Source organism: Galleria mellonella, unplaced genomic scaffold, assembly GCF_026898425.1.
Source record: "Galleria mellonella isolate WM207_F2 unplaced genomic scaffold, CSIRO_AGI_GalMel_v1 utg64, whole genome shotgun sequence".
In the NCBI taxonomy this organism is placed as follows: Eukaryota; Metazoa; Arthropoda; class Insecta; order Lepidoptera; family Pyralidae; genus Galleria; species Galleria mellonella.
This window is the reverse complement of record NW_026442133.1, coordinates 2,289,448-2,314,745: the sequence shown is the minus strand read 5'-3', so window position 1 is coordinate 2,314,745 and position 25,298 is coordinate 2,289,448. Positions and strand designations below refer to the sequence as shown.

Here is a 25,298-nt window from a genome sequence, read left to right as displayed (position 1 = left end):
AAACAGACTTGAATTAAATTTAGTATAATGGTAGACCTGCAGCATCATCATTAATTACTATTTATGCCAGGTTATCTGTATGAGATTGCTTTTAGCGATAAGCGCCTTTTGTATATGCACATTCTGTATAAATACTTCTCGTATAAATCTCTTTTATGCGCAATAAAGAGTTTATTATTATTATTATCATCTCAGCTATTATCTGTCCAATCCTTATGATCTGAATGAATCTACAATATAGCCTTATTGTAGATTATTAATTCATGTTGACTTACTTGGAATACATCTATTTACCTAATAATTAATAATCTGACTTTAATATGTAAATACCTGTTTCTTTATATCTTAAATTCGGTGTCATTGACCTTCTTATACTTCTATTATTTATTTCATTCTTTTATACATCTATTGATTGATCCCCATTTCAATGTCACTGTATTGTTTCATGGTGTAAAGTCCAGTTGCTTAGAATTTGGCTATCTCCAGTCCAGCCTTAATCTCGGTTAGCGCCAAGGTCAGCTTTCTCATAGATAACATACTCGTATACTCGACTTTACATAATCTTGTGTATCTACTTCGGACATGTCACTTATGAGGTTTTACATATTAACTAGCAATGTCTAGTCACGATATCTGCTAAGGCAGCGTTGCTTGACTGGGCATTTCTTTTTTTAATTTTTGTAAAATAAAATTCTGTTTGCAGAATTTTGGAGAAATAAAATTTTAAAGATATTTTTGGAGAATATTGCAATGGCTGTCGGGAAATTTGGGTAATTTTTTTTCTCAGTATAGCAGTATATAATCTCAACAAAATATATCAATGATGATAACACAAGGTGAAATAGTCAGAGGCGTGAATTTACTGGGTACAGAGGAATAAGACCTGAGTCCTCAGGAGCGGCAACGCATGGGGGGTATCATGGGCGAAATAGTATACTCTGTTATGTCCATGGTACTGCTCATGTCTATAGGCGACGGTTACCACTTTCCATCAGGTGGATCGTCAGCTTGTTTGCCATTCTAAGTTGTATAAAAAAAAAGCTTCTCAATTCAGTTATACTTTTATTTTTCGTAGTGGTTACATGGCAAAACATAGTGGATACCAGCACAAGTTAGTGATTGGACAAGAGTGAACGAAGTCGTAACAATTTGGAGAAAAACTTTTGATCGATTGGGTAAAAATAAAAAATCTGGTATCCTCGAGCCAGCGTTTATTGGCTATCCAGGATATTTAGCGCCATCTGTTTCTATATTTAAGCATAATCTATACGGCCTTATCGCATGAGGTTTTCTTGCATTTCATCCAAATATATGAGTTATCTAATATTATTTCGGACAATCAGATTATTAGGTGTAGTTAGAAGTAGTTGTTTAGATATTGTTTTGATTACTAGGAAGCTTATCATATATCTTATGATATTTGTGACAAATATTAGGTAAATGTATATGTTTATAATGTGATGTGGTAATATTAGGGCTATTTTGCAGTTGCGAATATAAAAAAGTATAGAGAGACTTTAATTACATCACGATTCTCATTAATTTAATGATTTCATTGCATAAATAATTGTGATCATGATAAAATTTGTATGAGGAGTAATGCACATTGATTTGAAAATCATCGTTTGTTTTTCAATTGGCAAAGTAATTCTGTAACATATAGACAAAAAACAGGATATGTTGACAACGTTTACTTTTATAAAAGTGTATCATTGAAAAAATAGGATTGTCTTACCAAACATTTTGGCACATTTGTTATATTTTTTGAGATTTGAAATTTCTTTAAATACCGGCGGTTGTAGATAGAAAATTGATTATCTTCTTTAAAGACAGTTAAAAAAGTGTTAGTTGAGTAACTGATAGATATATTAAAGTGATCTTGTTTATTTGATAGAGGATTATTATATTTGAGAAAAATAGCATACTGAAGTAAAAATAAATCATTCTCTAACGACATCCGTTCATCGAAGTTTGTAAAAAATATTTCTTAGATTTTTATTTAATTATTACTAGCTTTTACATACGATTTTAGTTTGCCTTATCGGCGTAGGCGTATGAGCAGTAGCCTTTAGAAACATTAAGACATTTTCGAGGCTACGAAAGTACAAATTATGCTCATAGTTCATATAAAATTTTATCAGTTTCGCATAATATTTGTAAAATTATGCATTACATACAGACAATATTACTTCTGTAACAATACTATTTATTTCTGTGGCATTATTATAAATTAATCAGGTTAAAAGTAGAGTAAACCTTTCTTCATCGCAAATTCTATTTGTATACAAATTTTAATGACGGTTGGTCGGTTGTTAAGGTGCGAAGGTGTAATAAACAGACCCACTTCTCCATAAACCAATATTATATACCAACAATATAATTCATAAATCAACTTAGATAAATCTTTTACTAAGCTACTTGGCTAGAGTGGTTAAATATTTACAATATTTCTATATTACAGTCCTATACGAGTATAAAAAGTTCTTAGCGGATTATTGACAATTCCATATTTTCCAGGTCGAAGATGACGGTCTGCGCGTGAGTCTAACGTGCACACGCAGTCGCCCGCGCGACATTCCCCCAAAGTCATCACAAAGCATCATCATTCACCTCCGGGTGTATAAAGAGGCGCTAGCGGCCGGCATGGAGCCGCTAAGCGAAAATGGACTCTGTCTCTCGGAGTTAGACCTCCACGGTGGCGGTCACCTTCACGAGTCGGTGGCGGCGTCGGTCGGCTCCGCCATCTCGAGTCTGATGGCGCCACTGCACCATGAGGCCCAGCATGCGCCGTTACACCACGCCCCACCGCTACATCACGAGCCGCTGGAGAAACTAAAATGTGAGTACTGCAATATTTATTCCGTTATATATGGTGGGAAATATCTAAATATTATCTATCTAGAATCTATATATATATATATATATATATATATATATATATATATACTCGTATTACTGTCAATATCTATATATTGTAGTTACAATATCTATACTATATTGGCTCAAAGACATATATATTAAATATCGGTTGTAGAATATATATTATCGCAAAGAAGAATCTACTCGTAATGAATATATCTAAATATCCGACTGATATGGGCGGTATCGTAATGGATGGTCATCAATGTCTATATTTTTATAAATATCTGTCTAATATATCGTTTAAAAAAGGAACACTAACATACATGTATGTTATAACATAGTATATCTATACTGTATATTGTCACTGTAAATAATCGATATCAATTTTGTCTCTGCTTATCTTTTAAGAATTTGCCGTGATGATAAACAGTTCTCAATCATGACGGTAAGATAATCGATGACTAATCGTTCCGTAAGTCGTATCTCAATTTAATTATTAAACTAGGTATATTGATAAAAAAATCTGTTATTATTTAATTTTTTATTATGAGGTTTAAGATAAAATCCAAGAAATTGCATTAGCTATTACTGGCTCCTAAGCACCAATCACCTAGTAAAAAATAGTAAGAAATCTTTTGACGTATGTCGAGACTGGAATAAGTGTGCGTCTACTAAGCCCCTATTATAATCACAATTGATTCCAGAGAAATCTATAAAATCGTGAATAAACTGATCCATTTTTATGGTAGCAAACGTTCTCTTTTATATTGGCGAATAAATCCTTTTTAAACTCCATTCGGCTAGTGAATAAAATACGCGACTTCTTGCGTTCAGTACCGTCGTCGGTGCCGCCGCGCGTCTCTGTTATTCCTCGTCCCGTTTTATTTTATGAAGATATGTAGCTTCTCGTGTCGCCGAAGATAGGATGCGGATCTACAACGGGTAAATAAATAAGATTTTTTTCGCTTTTATTACAAATACGCGTATCGCCTTCGCGGATTCAATTGAATTCGTAAATGGATTATTCGAAAGTTGCTGTTTTGTTTATTCTGGTTTCGTGCGTGCCGAGCGCTTGACAGAACTTTAATGCAAATAATAATACAGGTTTATTATATGCCCTTACATTTATATAACATAGTCATAATTTGATTTCATTCCGTAAATAGAAATAGTTAATATCAGCATTTTTATATACCTTGGTAAAAAACTAGCGATTTTTTCGGCTAATCCGATTTTACAGTCTATGTTAATTGATTATTATATGTAAATTTACTAAAGGAAATATTCTCAAAAGTATTTACTTGTAGCATGATATTTAAATAATAAAAAAAAAAACATGGTGAAGTTATATCAGTATAAATAATCCACTTGATCCTGAAGTAGGATGGGAAACTCCTTCCTTTTCTGTGGGTATTGTAAGAGCCGGTTAAGCGAATTTAATGGTCGAGGGATGGGCAATAATGCCCTTCTTATAACATCACCAAAGCCTAACTGTAGTTGCTAACTCGCCTGCTAAGCATGACATCTATTGGCAAAACCCCCTTAATGGGGGAGGCCTATGTTCAGCACAGGACAGTTAATGGCTGGTATAATGATGATGAAGGCATACATATACAGACATAAAATGTATTATTCTATTTATTCCATAGTAGGTACATTGTCTAGGTAGAGCAGTAAAATTACTACCTCGCCTAATAAAAAGAGGCTACACCTGGTAATTTACTATTTTTATATTATAAGACCATCTAAATTAAGTTTCATATTATAATGCGAATTACAAGTATTTTTCGCCACCAATGTTTGACAATAGAAGCACGTGTTACAAAAACGTCATTGGAATTTATTTATGACGCGACGACTGGAGCGCGTCACGGGCAATCGCGTCATGCCACCGTGACGAGATGTGGGCGACATTTTGTATAGATTATTAACTATTGTTCACCTATCCCCCTGCTTTTTGCACGAGTGATGATCTCAATTTTTATATTATTTGTGAACTTAGAAGAAGCTGTAAATAGACTCCTTTTTATTCGTTAGAATATTCATAGTTTAATGCCAATTTATAAATGATAAGACAAATTTTGTGCCATACTAAATTATAAAAGAATATAAAAGAATATATACATATATATTTCTTTATATACACGAAGTATATACTATTTCTAATATTATAAATGTGAAAGTTTGAATATTTGTTATGTCGTCACCCTTAAATATAGATTTAAATGAAACTTAGCACATAAACCTATTTTAAATAAATACATAAAGTAGTTAATTCACACCGGCAAGGCTGCGGTAAGTAAATAGATCAGATATAGATTATAAAGCAGGAAAAACGGCTACAAAGTTCCTGAAGTGAAACGTAATTAATGTACCAAAACAAAACTATTTTTCTTTTCTAATACAAACATTTTTCTTATGTTAATTTAAATTTCCAATCAAGCTTGAAACGACGGTATTCTCACCCCCACTGCGTTGGATTTCAATATGCTTGGGGATATGAAATTAAGGGCCAGATTACACAATATTTTTGGCTACCTCGTCAAGAATTATAGTCGTGATTATTATGTTATTTAAAAACTGTACTATAAGTAGAATTTGGAAGAGATATTGACTAATTAATATACATATAACATGAGGTTCTTCAAAAAAGGATCATATTTTTTTAAGGTCGGTAATACGCGCGTAACGGCCTTGCTTTTGCAGGTTACGGTAAACGTTTACCATAACTTGAATTGGATGCTTGTTTGCTATCGCAGTAATATAAAAAAAATTGCTGTAGGCATGCAATTTTTTTTGAGTTACAAATATTATAAAACATAGTTATAAACATCCAGATTGACAAATTAAAATTTAAAAAAAATTAAAAATATAATAAAATAAATATGCCTAGGTCAATGACAGCTTTACTTAGACTTAAATTAAGCGGAGCTTGTAGAATATACTTACATATCAAAGGATGGGCACCAGAAATGGTAGACATAATATGTAAGAAACGTCCAACTGTTCAATTAGGCAATATTAATAAAATCTAATTATCATCATCTTGACAATCAAATATTTTATACGAAACTTTTAAAATACACATAATATTAATGTTTAATATAATAATAAAACATTTTTTTATGTAACTTTTAAAAAATATCTAGACAAATTGCAAACAGATCGCTGTAAAAGTACGGGTGTCCCCCTGATCTAATCGGATAGTTTTTACAAACACATCAATATCGGATTACGTGCCCCCTGGATGTTTAGTTACGCAATTAGTCATGCCCCGAGGGACTTGTACGATGATGCTGTCGTGCAGTGAAAGATTCTCTACTTGACTTTTTAGATGCTTTTTTTTATTGTTAATGCAATTTTGTTTTTTTTTTACTATTATTTTGTCTCGGTGTTTTGGTTATATTTTATTACTTAAAAAATGCAATATAAAGATTATAAAATAAAAATAAAATTATATATTTAAAAAAGTTTTGTGCGTGGATAAACATTGTAGTTATAAATATAAAATACTCGGGAAAAAGACAATATTTATGATTTTGGTTCTTGAATTGATAAATTTCTGTTTTTTTTTATTTATAGCTATATATATTATATAGACTTATGCATATGGATTTATAGATTAAATCGTCGAAGTAAGTTTTAAATAAGTTTCCTTTATTGGTACGAGAATGTAATACTATTGTATTCAAAGATAATCCAGTGATAGAGTTAAAATATGAATATGCAATACGTACTGATACTTAATCTATATATATATATAAAAGAGGATGCTGATTGGCTGGTTGAGATTAATATACCTATTTATAACTGTTTGAAAAAATACAGTTGGCAAATACCTACTCCATAAAAAGTATACACTTACATATCCTCTGGTGTTGCAGGTGCTCATAGGTGGCGGTAGTTACCTGTGTTATAAACACAACATTGTGACAAGCCAATTGTTATTTAATCTAATGTCGGTATAATAACGTCTCAACTACAGCTATATATAAATGGCGAACTATATTGGACATTAAAAAACAAATTGTAACATCTATGTTTCTGGCAAATAAATTATTATTATTAACATTAAAAAATGATTTGTTTTCTCGAAGATTGGGCTACTGGTCAGATGACAGACACTAGTAGATCAAGTATTGTAAATTAACTTTTCTTTATAACAATATTCATATAAACATTTTATAGAAAGTGGCAATCATTTCCTAAAAACATGAAGAGATAAAACTATATGATTTATATTTTGAAGAACAAGTAATTAATATGTAAATTAACAATTCATCATATCTATATTACATTGACACAGCTTTGTCTATTTGATTAGATTAATACACATATAAAACTATATGAACAATTTTATGACACAGTATATCAAAGTCATATGTTTATTTCACTATTAAGCCTTCACATATTATGTATTATTATTAATAAATTTCTTTCTCTATCAACTTAATAAGTTAGGAATTTATAGACAACAAATATAGAATTTTTATTTTGTAATATTTACAACTCTAATAAATACTATACTTATATGAAGATTTATCTTTTTGTCAGCTACTTCGTACGTATGGATTTTAGAAGTATTAAAATTAATGAAATAGATCACGTGTCAAGATAAAACATATACTAGATTTTAAGTTAAATATTCAGGAACACAAATATAAAAACCACATTCAATTTGGTGCAGTAGTTTTTGCGTAATATCGAAAGAAACATACAGACAGATAGATAAATTAAAAAAAAATGTTTCTATTGCTCTTATTAATACAATTATCAATATCAATTTTTCTCAAAAATATCCCATGCACAAACATTGTCTAGTTACAATTTTATAATATTGCAAGGATATTGTATAAAATAAATTCTTTTTATTTTGAAACAATAAAAATAAAAACAAATTATAAAGAGAGCATATTTACATATGGTTTTAGCATAGTAAACGATCATTTGCAATCCATCACCGATAGACAAAAAGCGCAACTGAGCCAATCATTTAAAGTCAATCCCGATGAACTTGATCTTCCGTCTCTTTCACTCCAAACACGTTTCATTAAAAAATATTTCAATCTATTTCATTCACACAATAAAAAAAACACCCCTCGTAGTCGGTGAAGCATTATATTGCGATGATTACGTTTGCACTTGCCGAGTTGCCATTGAATTTAAATGGGGGATTAAAATGCATTTTATTTATTAAAGCTCTATTGTACTAGTTCATTACTCTATTGTCGACATCTCATCTGTTTTGTAATTGAAAAATTACTCATATTTGATTTATTTTTACAATTTTTATTTATTGATATATTATATATATGTGCCCGTGTCTTAATTTTATGAAAATTTTATTTTATTAAAATTAATACAGTTTTTAATTTACTACATATCTTTTAATCATCGTAGTGATTGGCAAGAGCTCCACCGACAAGAGCGCAGCTCTTAAATAGGATAGATAGATAGACATATCTTTTATACATATTACTGAGAGTTAATCTTTCCGCTTTGTATATATATATATATATATATATATATATATATATATAAGTTTTTTTACTAATTCAACTTATAAATCTGATAATAAAATATGCCTGAACAACAACTATGGTTCTTCTATAAAAGCTTGCAGGTAATATTATATTGTAATACAATATTAGATTTCCATTATAGACACCTGCAAATTATTAGTAATCTATTTGATTAGATTAGCAAAAATATATAGCAGATATAGATAGATAGATAGATAGACAATTTATTTACATTACTTACAGCACACAAATTACAATAAAAAAAAACCATACACGTAATACACAGCAAAAGAGACAAAAGAATAAAAATAAAAAAAAGCACAAATAAAAAAAAAATACAAAAACAAAATACATAATCTAACAATCTCCTTTGTTACCATTTCTTCATATACAATCTGAATATATGAAATCGAAATTATTAAATATCTTTTTGTTTTTTAGAAAATTTAAACATTTCTTACAAAGGAAACATGCATCTAAAAATAACAAAACATTTAAAGTTTCTCATACTAACATTACAGTTCGAGCACACGGTGCTAGTTAGGAAGGAACTTTTTGTCATTTTAAGATTTATTTTTTTGGGAAAAATGTATAATTTCACTAATCGAATAGTAACATCAAATTATACTAATAGCACAGTATAAAGAACTACAGACTCCTTAGACTGTGCTAATATAGGCTTTAGATTTCATCCTGTAAGTAAATAAAAAGTTTTGCTATATTAGCAAAGGTTTGGAACCTTCGAAGCATGTACTTTACTTGCTTTTTATCTATATATTATAGGGGGTTGCCTTTTACACAGACATCACTAATTATGATGTTTAAAGTCCAACTTCTATCAATCCTATAAGCATTTTTTTTATATTATTTTATTATATTCAACAATAACGATCCTAGCATGATTGTTTTTCAAAATTGCTCATTTAAACATAAGACGCACGAAACGATAGATTCAGACGATGGCCTGTTTTAAATCTGCGTTAGAAGGTCTGCTTTAGACAATGATCGAAGAAGTTGAAATTTATCAAGAAGGTCAGATTATGTTATCATATCCAGTAATTTGTTTAGTAATATTTATATACATGACTCGATAATATAACTGTCAAAAGAGAGAAAATAAGTCAAATTTGTTTGAAAGCATGTATCAGTTCCGTATTTTATAGAACCCTACAAAATGACGTTGTGCTGCGTAGGATATTGGCTCTTCCGAGCTTATCCATCGAAGATTGTTCTCATATCCCGAGATTTTTATAAAATAGACGAAAAACACGTTTCGTGGCTTTAATTTTAAATTGAGCAGGTTTTGCGGAATCTTGGTAAAGCCTTACCGTTCGTTGATTTTGTCGTTTGCCCCGTTTTTTCATCGCCCGGCGCTAAATCGAGTGCGGATCTCATTATTTTTTCGCAGAAAATATGGGAAACTAATTATGAGGGATTTGACGCTTACAAAAGAGTTTTCACTTGCTATATCTGTGTAGAAGGTGTGATATTTTTTATTTGAATTGAAAGGTATTTTTATTCAAGTCTTTAAATATAGAATTGCGTTATCTGTAATAACATGCATAAAGGCAAACATATTCATAGATATACGCACAGATAATATATAGCTATGATTAAAATGGACATTATCGTATTTAATATGTACCTAATACATATTATAACATTAAGAGCACGACTCCCACTCCCACTCCTCTCCCATTAGATGAAGTGACGACCTCAAATGCATTGCAAGGACTCAGTTGGTGCAGTTGGCTCAGGACTGTTCCTCGTGTCAGTCTATAGAGGAGGTCTATGTCCAGCAGTGGACGTATAATGGCTGATTGTTATAACATTGAGTGATTATTATAACATTAGGTTAATATTGAATATTATTTATTGATTTATTAAAAATATTAGCTAGCTAGTATTTCATTAAGACTTATAGGTTTAATTTATACTTAATGAAATCTTTACTTGGACAGTTAATACATAGTTAGTCAATATTACAGCAGTAGGTATACATTTCATTCTTTATTATATATCCTTTCTATTATTTACTAAAATCTGTATAAGATTTTATCTATCATACCTGTCGTATGGCATACATACAGACAGGCAGACAGACAAATAGTTAACAGAGAAAATTATTGTGACAGTTTGGTTTAAAAAAACACAATTAAACCTGACGAGGACCTTCTTTTTTAAGTCGGTTAAACAACTGACTTCAATTGTGACAAAACCAGTTATTTTGATCTAATAACTAAAGTATTGAACTAATTTTGGTAAACTTTATATGGGATTAATTTGTAGGTATAGGTACCTATCATTTCAGATAAAAAAGGAATTTTCCAAGTCGGTTTCATAACTTTGAGCTATGCACAAAGTACATGTTTAAGAGTACGTATGTATGGATCTTTTCTAAGGGCTCACCTCTCTCTGGAAAATAATCTCGTATTAATTGAATAATGACAAGAACTAACGACAAGACTAAGTTAATTCAGAAAACGAAAACATTGACGAGTTTAATATAAAAAGTTAATCTAGTGATAGGAGAATAAATTGTTATTGTGATAAGTTCAATGTATTGTTTTTTTTTATATTCTCATTCATGAAATCAGATCTATCCTTATATATGCTATAGCATGGATTGATTCTACCTTCTTATTTATACAAATGTTAAACCTCTAATAATTAATAGTTAATCTGTTTTAGCTATTTAATTGTTTTGTCTCCTTCATTTGTGGAATTTTGGAAATTAGGAATTTGGAAAACTCCTAATTTGAATAAAAGTAACAAAACAGTGTAATAGTTAAAACAGGTTTGTAGCTAAAGAAGGTTTTAGTTTTTATGAATAAAGGGGTTAGTTTCACGTGCGGCTTAGATTTCACTCTGTAAAGAGATCAAACGGCTTGTAGGTAGTTATAAATTGGGCAACTGGGCAAACAAAATTCATTGTTTTCATTATAGAATGTGGCCGAGTAGAATGGTATGGAATGCGTAATAAATTTGCTTATGTCTCAATGTCGAACAAGCGTAACGTGATTTTATTGGAGTATAGATGTACAAACATTGATTATTGGCCTGGGAAGTTTGCCAGACAAAGAATCGGTAAGCTTTGTGTGTGTTCACGTAATAGACCATTTTGTGTTTTGCCGGATTATAATATTAATTTGGGTTAAGCAGTATAATTTATTTTTGTTAAATATTATGTTATGAAATAAAAAGAAATTACATTATATTAATCTTTATAAAACTGAAATAGATATTTTATTCAGAAAATTACTTGTATGCCAGTTCTTTTATCTGTGTGCCATTCATAGTTGGTTTCAATATTTTGTGGGGATTTCAGATTTTTTTTAGTTACTGTTCTGTGTCCATCAATAAAAAAGCATCTTAATATGACAAAGTCTAATTTGTACCCAATATTTCATAAATAATAACTCATATTATAAGGGGTCTAGCGAAGGAGTTAGTAACAGAGTTTAGTGGTTCGCTTGTTAGCAATAATCCAGTTAGGTTGATCGCTATGGTTCTTCTGGAGACCATAATGATTATGAACCAATTGACCTGATATCATTGTCACTTATCTTTCGTCTCTAGTAGGTGTCCCGCTGGCGTAAACCGACAGCGTAGGTAGGGTTACCATTTTAATTCTAAAAAAACTCTGGTCCAGGAATTAGTGATTATATAATTGTAAATGTATATTATATCTACATTTAAAAAAAAATAACTAGAAATGCACAAGCACTTGATAATAGTTACCATTAATAAATTACACCTTACATATTTACGATGCGGCGCACGCGCATGCCAAGTGTTGTTAGCAGACGTTGTACGCGCGAGATGCGTCGCCCTAAGACACTTCAAATATTTGTTTTGTTCAGACGGCCGAGATTATCATTATCTGGATGTATACCTAAATCTAACCGGCGCACGCGCTGTTAGTACAGGACTCTGTTTACATCTCGGCTTTATCCCGGATGGTGAGTTACTTGTCGGAGTTGATTGTTTCCGGAATGACCTAACGTGTAACTTCTGTGCTCAAAGAAAACAATCTAAGACAATGTTTAAATCCATGATGGATAGTTAGCGGATAATATATCAAACACGAATTACATGATGATACGAGCGTAATTTATTTAAAGTGGCTAGTAATATAGGCAAGCAGGTCCCGTAATAAATACTCAATGAGTGCTTCTAATTTATAACACAATAATAGATCATTTATCTAATAGGTACTATATCAGAAATATACAAAAATTGTTGTAGTTTCTTAATTGCTAATAATAAGTAACATCTAGCTTTACAAGTACTATAACGTGAAAAAATTAAATAGGAAAAAGTATTGCCCGTATGCAAAAAAACATTCTTAGTATTTTTTTATATTTGGTTTTAATCATAAAATAAATTAATATATAATAAATCTTGCTCGCAGGTTTGGAAGTGAGTTTTATTACATATTAGTTTTATTATATTTTTATAATATTATTGTTTTATTATAATATTGTTTCTACTATTACTACTAGATTTGGAGAATTCTTATTTTTATCTGTAAAATTATTTACACACTTTTAGATTAGGTTTACAGGAATTTTATTAAAATGGGCTCAGTAGTTTACCTTTTAAAACAAAATAACTAGCTCCGCCACGCTTAACAACAAAATAACAAAATTTTAAATTAATAACAAATATTAAAAAAAAACATTGAATATTTTACTTCGCTGCTAAGCTCGTTAAATAAATATAATTTATTAACAGGAAAAAAAAAACAATAAAAAAAACGTGGTGCCAGACTGTCTGCTCGTTCACCGACGTCACTATAAACTATTTTTTTTATAACAAAAAAAAATACCAGCCCCTGCAACACGATGCCAACACGGGGCACCGTTGTCGCTTGTCTTTGATACATGCGGTGATAAATTATTATTTTTTTTTTACATTAGCAAAGTTCCAGATGGACTTTTGCATGTTTACAGTTTACAATTCGCACAGAGAATAATAAATTATTAGAATATTCCGTTACCTATTGATAAATATGTTATTTAAAAAGAATTCAATTCACTAGGTACTCTGTGATCTTCAACTTTTTCTATTGACATCTTAATTATTTAATTATTTTACTAGAAAAGAGGTTTAGTTATATACATTTAAGAGTGTTTCAACTATAAATACAAATGTTTGTAAAGACGTTTGTTTGTTTGTTAATCCATCACTCTTAAAAGGATTACGAATTCGAATGAAATTTGGCATACGGGTAGGTTATATCCTAATTTAACACATAGAATACTTTAAATTATTTACAAAGGAAATATCGCTGAATATAGCTAGTATAATATATGTAAAAATTTGTAAAGATATTTCGATATTTGTATGTTTTTACTCTATCAGGCTTAATGAAGCGTAATTTAGTAACAAACATACAAACATGTGTACAAATTTTCAGATTTATAATAAGTATTCATATTAGTAGATTTTCGATATTGGGTTTATTACGACGTGTTATAGGTATGTTAAGGCATAATTATATTATCTGTTAACGTGGTTATTGTTCTTGGTAATAGAGCAATATCACCTATATTTAGCATTATATAATAAGTGTACTCCTATAAATTCGATAATACGAGGGTCATTTGAAAAGTTCTTAGCCTAACATACTTAATGAAACCACACGATTTTGAGCGGACTCACCCAAAGTAGCAGACATGTCTTCATGTATAGCTTTTGGAGTTAAACCTTTCAAATTCAGGTATTTTATCACTGCACGATGTTAAATTTTATCCATTTTAAAAAATAGCTCTGACTTGACTTACGGTATCACGTGTAAACGAACAATGAGTTACTGTGAATAAACTAAACTGTGCATACTTGTTGCTAAATAATGTAACTACAAAATGAGGGTAGTTACAAAAAAAAACCAATGACTTTAACTATGTTAGGCTAAGAACTTTTCAAATGACCCTCGTATGAGTAAGAATGTACTAATAAAGGAATGAATGAATAAAAACTCTTTACTGTTCCCTTCAAAGAATGTTACAGATTACAAAGATTAACAATAAATAAATAATGTAAACAAAAATTTACTTAATTAAAAAAACTTAATTACATAAAAGCAATAATGGGCAGCCTTATGGCTAAATAGGGACCTCTTCCAGGCGGCCTTAGAGTGAGGAGGAATAATTAAAGTTGTGTCTGGTCAAGGCGTTATAGTAGAAAAATAATAATAGTATTAAAATCTTTTTTTTTTTAACTAAATGTAAATATTTTTATATTTGGAGAAGAGAATACCTTTACATGTAGCTTGCAATTGAATAACTGACTTTAACCTTATGGCTTATGTCGGAAAGTATTATATACTTTTTTCCGTACTTTTATTTATTATTCTACTTATCTATCCTATTTAAGAGCTACGTTCTTGCCGGTGGAGCTCTTGCCATTCACTACGATTTTCAGCGAGTCTCTTCACCTCTTAATACGACACGATACCAACTAATATTTTTATTAAATTAAATTATTTAATAAAAACACTATACTTATTAGATAAGTATTCTTGTTAATTAATTGATTGAAACTAGTTATTACTAGTTTAAATCAATTATAGATTACAAAATAGGTATTTGCCGTTAAAGTTTATTTATCATTTAATCTTACCGATTAGATTTTAAGTGGACGTCAATAGGTTATAGTTACCAGGCAATCTAGGTGTGTCCAGATACTAGATATTAAGTATTTATGGTATAAGCATGTTTTATTATATTTATTACACGAATACTTGTAATGAAGGTGGAAATACATTTGGCGGTAATACTTAAGTTATGGGGGAAAGGGATTGTTAGTAATGGAGACTAAGAATCCCATTGCTAGCAATATACCTAACCAGGTCGACCTCCACGCGGTTCCCCCCGGAAACTATCATGATGAATTCATCATGATGGGCTAACTGAGCTGTTTTCATTTTCGTCGATCACCCTTCACTGGTGCCCCGTCAGCGTGTACCGTTAGCGCCGGCGGGGTTACCATACCATTTCACCTATCAAAAAAAATAATACTTAAGTTATATTTAAGTTTGAAGATTTGAAGGGTGGGATATGGCAGTGAATTTACAGAGTACAGAGGAATCACATCTGAGTCCCCAAGAATGGCAACGCTTGGGGCGTATCATGGCCGATACGGTATACTCTGTTATGTCCATGGTGCTGTATAGGCGACCTTTACCATTTTCCTTTAGACGTGCTGTCTCCAGAGGGAGACTTTGTACAAAAGTCTATTGTTTGGGTACCTCTGTCCCATTCGTGTTTCAACCATGAAGCAGTTGTGTTTGCATGGCTGTGTTTCGGTTTGCAGGGTGGGATATAGCGTAAATTTACTGGGTACAGAGGAATAACACCTGGATCCTGAAGAATGGCAACGCTTGGGGCGCATCATGGCCGATACGGTATACTCTGTTATGTCCATGGTGCTGTACAGGCGACGTTTAGCATTTTCCATTAGGTGTGCCGTCAGCTTGTTTGCCATTCTAAGTAGCATAAAAAAAGTTTATAGTAAACAGTCTTTTCTAATTTATCTGTGTATCAATATATAGTTTTTGATAGATATTGCCTACCATTATTTTGTTAATATTCTTAGGTTGGTAGCGTTATAGTTTTTGATAGATATTGCCTACCATTATTTTGTTAATATTCTTAGGTTGGTAGCGTTATAGTTTTTGATAGATATTGCCTACCATTATTTTGTTGATATTCTTAGGTTGGTAGCGTTATAGTTTTTGATAGATATTGCCTACCATTATTTTGTTAATATTCTTAGGTTGGTAGCGTTATAGTTTTTGATAGATATTGCCTACCATTTTTTTGTTAATATTCTTAGGTTGGTAGCGTTATAGTTTTTGATAGATATTACCTACCATTATTTTGTTGATATTCTTAAGTTGGTAGCGTGTAGGTTACTTTTAGCTGTGTTCCATAATATTATTCTTGACATAATTAAAACTTCAAGACAGTTCACAAACATAGGGTTGTCACTAACGTAGGTAATATTTTTTTTTTTCAGTAAAGAAAACTATTAACATGTGCACGAGCTGTTAAACTTTGTCATCAGCAATTAGTGAAGGCGAGACGAAATAAATTCAGTTATGTGAGGGCATACCTCGCGCTCACCGAGACATGTGACACCCATTCCGAACGCCTGTTAACAAATTAAAACGATTTGTTCTGTTATTCTAATAGGGAGTGTTATGGGAAGTGTTTGTATCGAGCGTCGAGCATATTTTGACAAAATTTATTGCCACCACGCCTACTATAGACGGTTTTTTAGCAGGGCGGTCGATGCGACATCTGTCGTGGTCACGCCCTCGCAACGAACTTATAAATTCAGGAGATATTGACATTGATGTTTTTTTTTTGAAGGCGGTTTCACTTTTGTGAAACCTTCCTTGTATCGGAAGGTCACGATCTCTTGTAAAAATTTTATATATACATATGTATTTCCAACCGATTTCTAAGAGGAGTTGTTTGCCACCTTCGTGGTATAAAAAAACGTAAACTTGTTTGCTATTCTCAATTGACATTTAAATATACAGAAATCCCGTACTTTGCAATGATATTAGGTAATAAAAATAATTGAAATTCTACAATTCATGCACACTCAGCTTGATATCATTGATATGATATCTACTACCTAATAATTGTATTAAATGATTAATAAATAAAATACTGTTGGACAGTATCTATGTACATATAAATCAATATCGACGAAATCCGCAACACAGTATTAGGTTTATAACTTCCAAAAGTTAGGAAATTCATAATTCAGTTATATTAATTGTATTGTACGCGATATTTTGAATTTTGATATCGATTATAATAATTTTTTTTTAATCGAAAGGGTTCATTTTCGTATTGGTGTCATACGATTTCAGTCGATACGCAAGTCTTTTTTTGTGAAACAAAATCTTTATACTATGAGAAAAATAATAAAAAAAAAAGCATGAAGCAGGTATCAAGCAACTACATTAATAGTTAATCTTACACAAAAACAACTTACTTTCTTTAGTATCCAAAGTACAGAAAATACCTGTTATTGACTAGTTACTCAGTGAATCTAAAATTATTCGATTATTGTAATAATATAGGTAGTATCCATGGATGCGAATTAGTCTGTCTTCATTTGATTCAGAGCGTTCATAACAAAGTATGGCAACGTCGCCATTACCTGTCAATTTTCAAAATCAATTAAACACTTTTCAATGTTTCTGATTGATTATTTAAAAAGTACTCCGATAGCGAACTAAAACGTTAATTATTCAATAATATTCTTATAAAACTGTCATAGAAAATTAATTTTTGATCTTCATATCTTGCTTTGAAAAATTTCAAAGCAAGATATGAAGTAGGTAGGTGCAAAGTTTTTAGTGGTGGATTTATATGTAACGTGTTCTATGTACGTTTAAATTCGCCACTTATTTTTTAAGTAATCAAACACAGACATAGACAAATTATGAAACTATTTTTGAAAATTGACACATAATTGCGACGTTGCCAAATCGTTGTCAAGCTAAAATTATGAACGTCCATAATTTATGCTAAAATCCCATATAAAGATACGACAAAGAAAGAGATTAAACATAATAACAGTAAATCCTTTTCCCACAATATGTTTACAAATAATAATAATAATATCAATATTAAGCAACAGGAAATCAATCTTTATCTCTACTCAATAAGCGAAAGTCAAGTAAATGACAAAACACAGCGTGATACCAAATTTGTATTGACAAACAATAAGTCAATGGTACAAATAGACAATATTTACAACAAGGATGATTGATAACATATGACAGATGGTGGCACAACCCTTACAGTGCGGACGGCCCATCTGTCACCGTGCCCGTTAGATGGTCAGTTGGACCACTGTACCCTTTTTGCACTTTCACTCTCAATATTCCATTTCGGGTAATAGGGTTGTTTCCTTATTGTCTTATCCATAAAGGTAGGGTTGTATAATCTTTGCAGAAATGGGATTTTTGTAGATATAGGTATATTTCTTTGGAGTACTTATACGTAGCGTAAGGGTTGATTTGATAAATAGAGTGTATCATCTAACAAGCAATATAATAAAATTGTAACTGGACAATGTCTGTATATGGGAGACATTTAAGAAAAAATATAAAAGAGGTCTTAACAAGAGCAATAGAAGTGAAAACAATATTTTTTTAGAAAATTTCTTCTGATTTTGAAACGGTTAGTTCACAATATATCGGCTGACCCGCCACACCATTATCAACCGAATTATATTATAGACCAAATACTGTAAATTACCGTCAGTAATAAAAATGATTATTGTAACCATTTTATTACAAGCAGGTACGTAATAAGTTTCCAAAATAACGTCCCCCATCTTCCTTGCGATATTACTTTTCGTTTATTTTCATTTTATTTGTCGCTATAAAAGGGAAGAATAACGGTTGTTAAAGAGTATGTGCACACATTGTACACACATCGGGCAATAAATCTTTTTATTTTATGACAAATTGTTGTCTGAACGTTCTCAGTTACCCTCACAAAAGATCTAGAACAAATAGCGACATAATGGTCTATGATGGCCAAATACCAACACCACAATATTGTACATTGTAAACATGAATACAATGACTTTGCCCCACTCTGATAAAGGTTTGGAATTACACAAAATATTGTATTGTATTTATATAATTTATTACATTTAGGGAAGTTGGAATAATCTTTATGTGAACAGAAATGAAAAATTTAGCGTCTATAGAAAAAATGTCGACTTAACAAAAGGAATAATTATAATATCAATTTTTGAAGTCGGTATTTATTTTTGTTTGGGTCATTGCTTTTATATTTTTTGTTTTTGATTTTTCCTTGTCATCTGTATCTATTTGCATTATTTAATTTTTAATTGAAATGGCGCCAGGTTCATATTGTTAAAATTAAAATCTGTTGTTTTGTATATAAAAATTACATATTAAAATACTTGCGCATGTGAACATATCCTATTGTAATAGCTACTGTTTCAATAGTTCTTATAGCAATATTAAATTTAATATGCATAGGTATGAAAAAGTTGGTGTCGTGTCGTATCAAGAGGTAAAGAGACTCGCTGAAAATCGTAGTGTGTGCCAACAACTCTACCGACAAGAGCGCAGCTCTTAAATAGGAAATGAAATAAACGTAGGTATATTGACTGTACTACAAAAATAAACATGAGTTTGTAAATTCTACTTAGTATAAAATGTATATATGAATTCGCGAAATTTGAATCTAATATCTAAAATGCGTGGCATCTGTATAAAACACGGTGACATATCACGTGATATATGAACAACTAACAATGGCGGATGACGCCGCTTTATGAGACACCACGTTTCGGGGACCCTATCTCATAATTATATTATTATGACTTCACATTATTCTTAATGACGCCGGGCCGCTCAAACCCCCGGAGCGTAGGTAGGTAGCTTGTTTCATTTTGTATTGAATTTATACACGAGTATCTGTAGATATATACTTTGTGACTTTATAACAAGTCTAAAAATACGCGTTCCGGCCAAATATCGTTTCATATATCACGTGACAAGGGTAGCATATTGCGGCACCATCTACAATATATTCTCGCCACCCTCAAACGGATCACGACTATAATTTTGTAATCACCATAAAATCTGTATCACCGCACTAATATATTTATGACTTACTGCTTCCACTAATATTTATGCAAATTGAAAACGTACAGAATGGCATCGTTTACGACCCTAATCCCCTACAGTACAGTAGAATAGAGAGAGCAAGTGGAAATTATGGTTTGATATTATTTGTTTTATTTTGTACTGAATGTTTATTATTATTTAATTTAAAAATTTGTTCAACTTTTATTTTTAAACGTATAATATCACGTTAAAAATATGTAACAAGGCATTTATTAAATTGTGTTGTAAAAATTTTATATATATATTGAAATGACTTATATTTCTGACGAAAGCGTTCTTGTCCTTATAAAAAAAGGTGTTAATTAATATTTATCTCTTAGAATTTCTTTCTACCTAACTCTACACTATAGTAATGGTAAAATGACATTGACAAACCAGACGGTAAGATACGACGAACTCGCCGAAGTATGGGCACATTCACTATACCTACATATCCTATCTTGGATTACAGTAGTGAACATATTTATATTGTAAGTACGAGTATTTTGTCTTTATCCAAATAAAACTTATTTGAACATGGTAAAATTTTTAAAAAATCTAGTGATCCAATCTGGCTTCGTACGGCTAGATAGAATTTTAGAAAATAATACATAAATAGCCTACGTATGTATCGCTGATAATAGAGCTTTTGTGTTTATCCATTATAAACTAATAAAGGAACAATCAAGTCTTTACTCTTTATAATATTACTAGCTGACTCGGCAAACGTTGTTTTGCCATATACATTATTTCTAGAACTATACATGAAAATTTATCGTACTACAATCATTATATTCGATTGTCATCTTGCAAACCTATTGCGGCATATAAAAATCACGATTAAAAAACAGGAGTTGATCGTAAAAGCGTGAAAATTTGAATTTGTATGTATTTTTCAATGCTAAATCATTATAAAATAAAAATAAAAAAATTGACAAAAAAATAAAAAAAAAAATTTAGGGGTGTGTCACCCTTATCATTAAAGGGTATGAAAAATAGATGTTGGCCGATTCTCAGACCTACCCGATATGCACACAAAATTTCATAATAATCGGTTAAGCCGTTTCGGAGGAGTTTGGTAACAAACACCGTGACACGAGAATTTTATATATAAGATTCAAGATAAATGTTAATCCTAGAACATTAACTATTTCAGTCATGTTACTACTGTGGTCGTCATACTGATATAACTTATTTATATTTTAGTTATTCTTTTCTGAATTCTCCTTTCTTATTCCTTTTAAAATTATAGACAATAAATCTATAACATTTACAAAGAAATGTGTAATAATTACCATAATTTACAATCTCTGTAACTCCCATTGGAGATACCAGTTTGTTTATGATACCCCCATTATGTTACAATAACCGCAAACCGCATGCGTCGAATCACAGCACCCCATTCTACTTGTCATCGTAGTGGATCTGCACACAGAATAGGAAAAGTAATTTGTGCCCATATGGGACCTGTGATTGCCTTCTGAACACTTTCACCCTCGACGGAGCACGGAATAGTCTTTTGGTGGCCAATTGCACGTATCCCCAACTCATTTTCTTAGATCTCTTTTAATATTGCGGTTGGGGTCCGCAACGTCATTTGTATTATGATAAAATGAAAGTCAATTCAAACTATCAGTTTGTATGGAAATGGTTGATTTTGTATATTAGAACGTAAGTGGGTGTTTTGCTAATAATTTGAAAGTTTGTGAAGTGACTGTATGTTGTGGTATATATCATACCTATATTCAATATACTCATATGAGTATACCTAAAGATTTACCCGTATTTCGACGCTTTTTTGGCTCGAAAAGTTTAGTTGTTTATTAGTTATATTCAAACCCTTTCAGTTGTTTAACTATGATTTACTACAGACATACAAATGTCTTTAGAAATTTTACTTTTATTACATTACCAAATCAGACATTTTTGCCAAATTTACCCATTGCTAAACACAGACCTTTCTCATAATTGGCGGAGTTTTGTTAATAGTTGGCACGCTTGACAGGTGGGTTGGCCACCGCAGTTAGGCCTATGGTGATGTTTTAAGAAGGACACTGCTGCCCATGCCTCGACCATAATTTCCCTTAGTCGCCTCTTACGACATGCACGGGAAAAGAAGGGGTGGCCTATTCTATGCCGGAACCTACACGGTGAATTATTATAACATTAGTAGGATTTTGATTTTAAACAGTGCAGGCAGTGCCACGGGTTCTTGGTAGATTTTATTATCAACTAATTTCAAAAAGATGTTCTTAATATTGTAGTATTTTTTTATTTTATTACCTCATAATTTCGTCAGTTATTAATCGAATTGGAAAATTCGTTTTTTATCTGGAAAGGTATATTTATAGATTCAGTAGTTTAGTTTTTAAGTTAAAATAGCTGGTTTTGCTACAATTGAAGTCTGCGTTTTTACCTTAAGTTATTTTAACCAAATAATTTATATTTCTAATTTATTCTTATAATATTTGTATGCCCAATAACGGCGGAACATTACGATCTTAATTTTATATATAATATTATGTGACGTATGTAACTTGCATGTAAGTGTATGATTTGACTTGATTCTTATCTTTTTGGTTTAAAATTTGTAGTTCACGTTTCAATACTACAAGTAAATATTTTTTTTTAATTATGATTTTTGGTATGAAAAATCAACTAATGACTATTGTTGTGGCAACTTGGTCAGACGGCTTTTTGGTTAAAAAATTTAATAAAAGTTCAAATATGTAAAATTTGTATTTTTATACAATTTTTGATATATCTATGTTATTTTTGATACTTTTCTTGTTAGGTGTGAAATATACAATTATACGATACGTGATTTTTATTGTTCTAAAGTCATTAGTGTACGTTGTATTTTTTTTTAATTCTTATTTATATATAGTTTTTTTATGAAAATAAAATATATCTCCAAAACTAAAAAAATAATCTCGGTGATATGTGGAAGTCTTGGATTACCAATTGTTTATTTTATTTATTTACTATTTTTAATTATTTTTTTTCCATTTCGAATTGAATTTATCACCGAAGTTTCTTAAGAGTGTGGATATTAATTCACCGAGCTCTCCCCTAAGCTAGAGCGGCCATAGTCTGCGTGTAGTAATAATTTTGCGGGGCATTTTTACAAGTCTCAGGTGGTCGGTAATTTGCTTGCGGCGGTGGAAGGGTTACGCTGATTTATCTGGCCCATAATGCGCGTTTGGGGACGCACTATTTCGCCCACCATTGATCCATAAACACTATTATTTAGATGGAGACTAACAATGATTTCTAGTCAACTCTATCTATTCTAGATAGGTATATTTACCGACAACCTCCGTGCTGCAGTGCCGAGTACATTGCTTTACGCAAATGTCGTCCTAGAGTCGAGTTCTAATTGGACTAATTTTTGGGAAAGAAATTTTTATCTGATTTAGCTCGGCTGTGCGTATTCTGGGTCGTACCTCAGGGATTTCATTGACTGTCTTCTTAAAATATCCCCTATTTATTTATATATTATATACATATCTATATTGTAAGGAACCGGGCGATAAACATCTAAGAGATCTGGAAAAGTCATAGTCGATTGGTGTGATTGCGTGGTACCTTATTGTATCAGCCGTCAACTATCCACTGCTGAACATAGTTTCCTCCATAAGGGAGGTTTTGCCAATTATTGCCGCTTTTGGCAGGCGGGTTGCCAACTGCATTTGGCGGTTTGGCTTTTGGCGATGTTTTAAGAGGAACGTTGCTGCCCATCCTTCCATCATAAGCTTCCTCAGTCGCCTTTTACGACACGCATGGAACAGGAAGGGGTGGCCTACAAGGCTACGTGGTACTTCTTTTTACTTATTTTGCATGTAAAGAAGCTACAGAACTTCCGTAACTGTACTAAAAATACTTCTTAACGAGGGGTAACTAAGTATGAGTATTAGTCATACGTATATTAACAAACAATAATGTAAATAAAAGATCAAATTGTTTGCTTCCTGTGTTCAAGTTTGAAGGAAGTGATATGACAGTAATTTATCTTAATACTTTACTAGTAAATTTTTCATATTGAAATATCGATGATATTATTATCAGGTCAAATAATGGTTATTAGTCATAATAATAATAATAAAAAAATCTTTAAATAATAGTAACACACTGTGAGTAGTGTCAAAAAAACGTGACTAGTTAAATGTATCAAATGAACTAGAAAGTCGATGACCTACTGCAAAACTTTCGTCTAAAAAGTTTCATCGAAAGAAGAATTGAGATTTATATGGGTGTTCAAAATACTTAAGTTACATCAGATGTAGTCTTTTTTTAGAAAATGTCATCATCATGATGATATCAGCTATTTTCTGTTCTCTGCTTAATACATGATCTCTATAAGGGTTTTGCATATACGAGTACTCGTATACATATACTCGTAGTTCCCACGCTTGGTAGGCGGATTGGCAACCGCAGTTAGGCTTTGGTACTGTTTAAAGAGGGACACGGCTGTCTATCCTTTGACTGTTAAGTTCCGTTACTCGCCTCTTACGACACTCACGGGAAAGGAAGCGGTGTCCCATTCTATGCAAGGACCCACACGGCTCATCTATTGGCTATTATTATGCTGTGACTATTTGTGTCACTGCAACACGCTTGGCGAAAATATGTATTTTATTGTTGTTTTTTTTTTCTTTTGTAATTATTTATTTACTCTTTTGTTGCATATAATAATTATTTTTAAATAGTTTAATTGTAAGAATTTTGTTAATTTACGTGTGTCATAGGTGATTCAAATAATGTGTTTATCTATCTTTCTTCATTGTTTATAAACTTAATGAATTCCTTCATGTGGATACGTATACTTTTGACTTGTGACATTTTTTTTTTCGAATAGGTATGGTAAGGATTGTCATGGGTTGTGGATTAAATAGGACCCATAAGTTTTATTTAGGAACTGAAGTTGATTTTCTATAGTAAGAACTATCAAATAATATGAAATATGAAACAATACACAGAGCAACCCCTTAACATTAATTGTAAGAAATTAGTGATTATTCATTCAATTTCAGTTTATTCAATTTCACCTTGCATCTTAAGGATTTAGAAGATATACTTCTCTTGCATCAATGGTTTCATTACTTATTATAAGCACAACAATATTAATCGAAGGGTGTTAATTAAGAAGGTTTTTTTACTTAGAACGGCAAACAAGTTGACAGCACACCTGATAGAAAGCGGTAACCGTCGCCTATAGATATGTACAGCAT

At 31.3% G+C, this 25,298-nt stretch overlaps 1 protein-coding gene across 1 annotated transcript in view; it reads left to right on the top strand.

Annotated features, from left to right (window-relative positions):
* The window catches only part of LOC113512395 (pituitary homeobox homolog Ptx1), a 75,418-nt gene that overhangs the window by 8,707 nt on the left and 41,413 nt on the right, over nucleotides 1–25,298 (top strand). Inside the window, exon 2 of the mRNA XM_026896275.3 lies at nucleotides 2,518–2,839. Within this exon, the coding sequence (XP_026752076.1) occupies nucleotides 2,644–2,839 (196 nt within the window). The 5' untranslated portion in view covers nucleotides 2,518–2,643. The remainder of the gene's footprint in view (nucleotides 1–2,517; nucleotides 2,840–25,298) is intronic.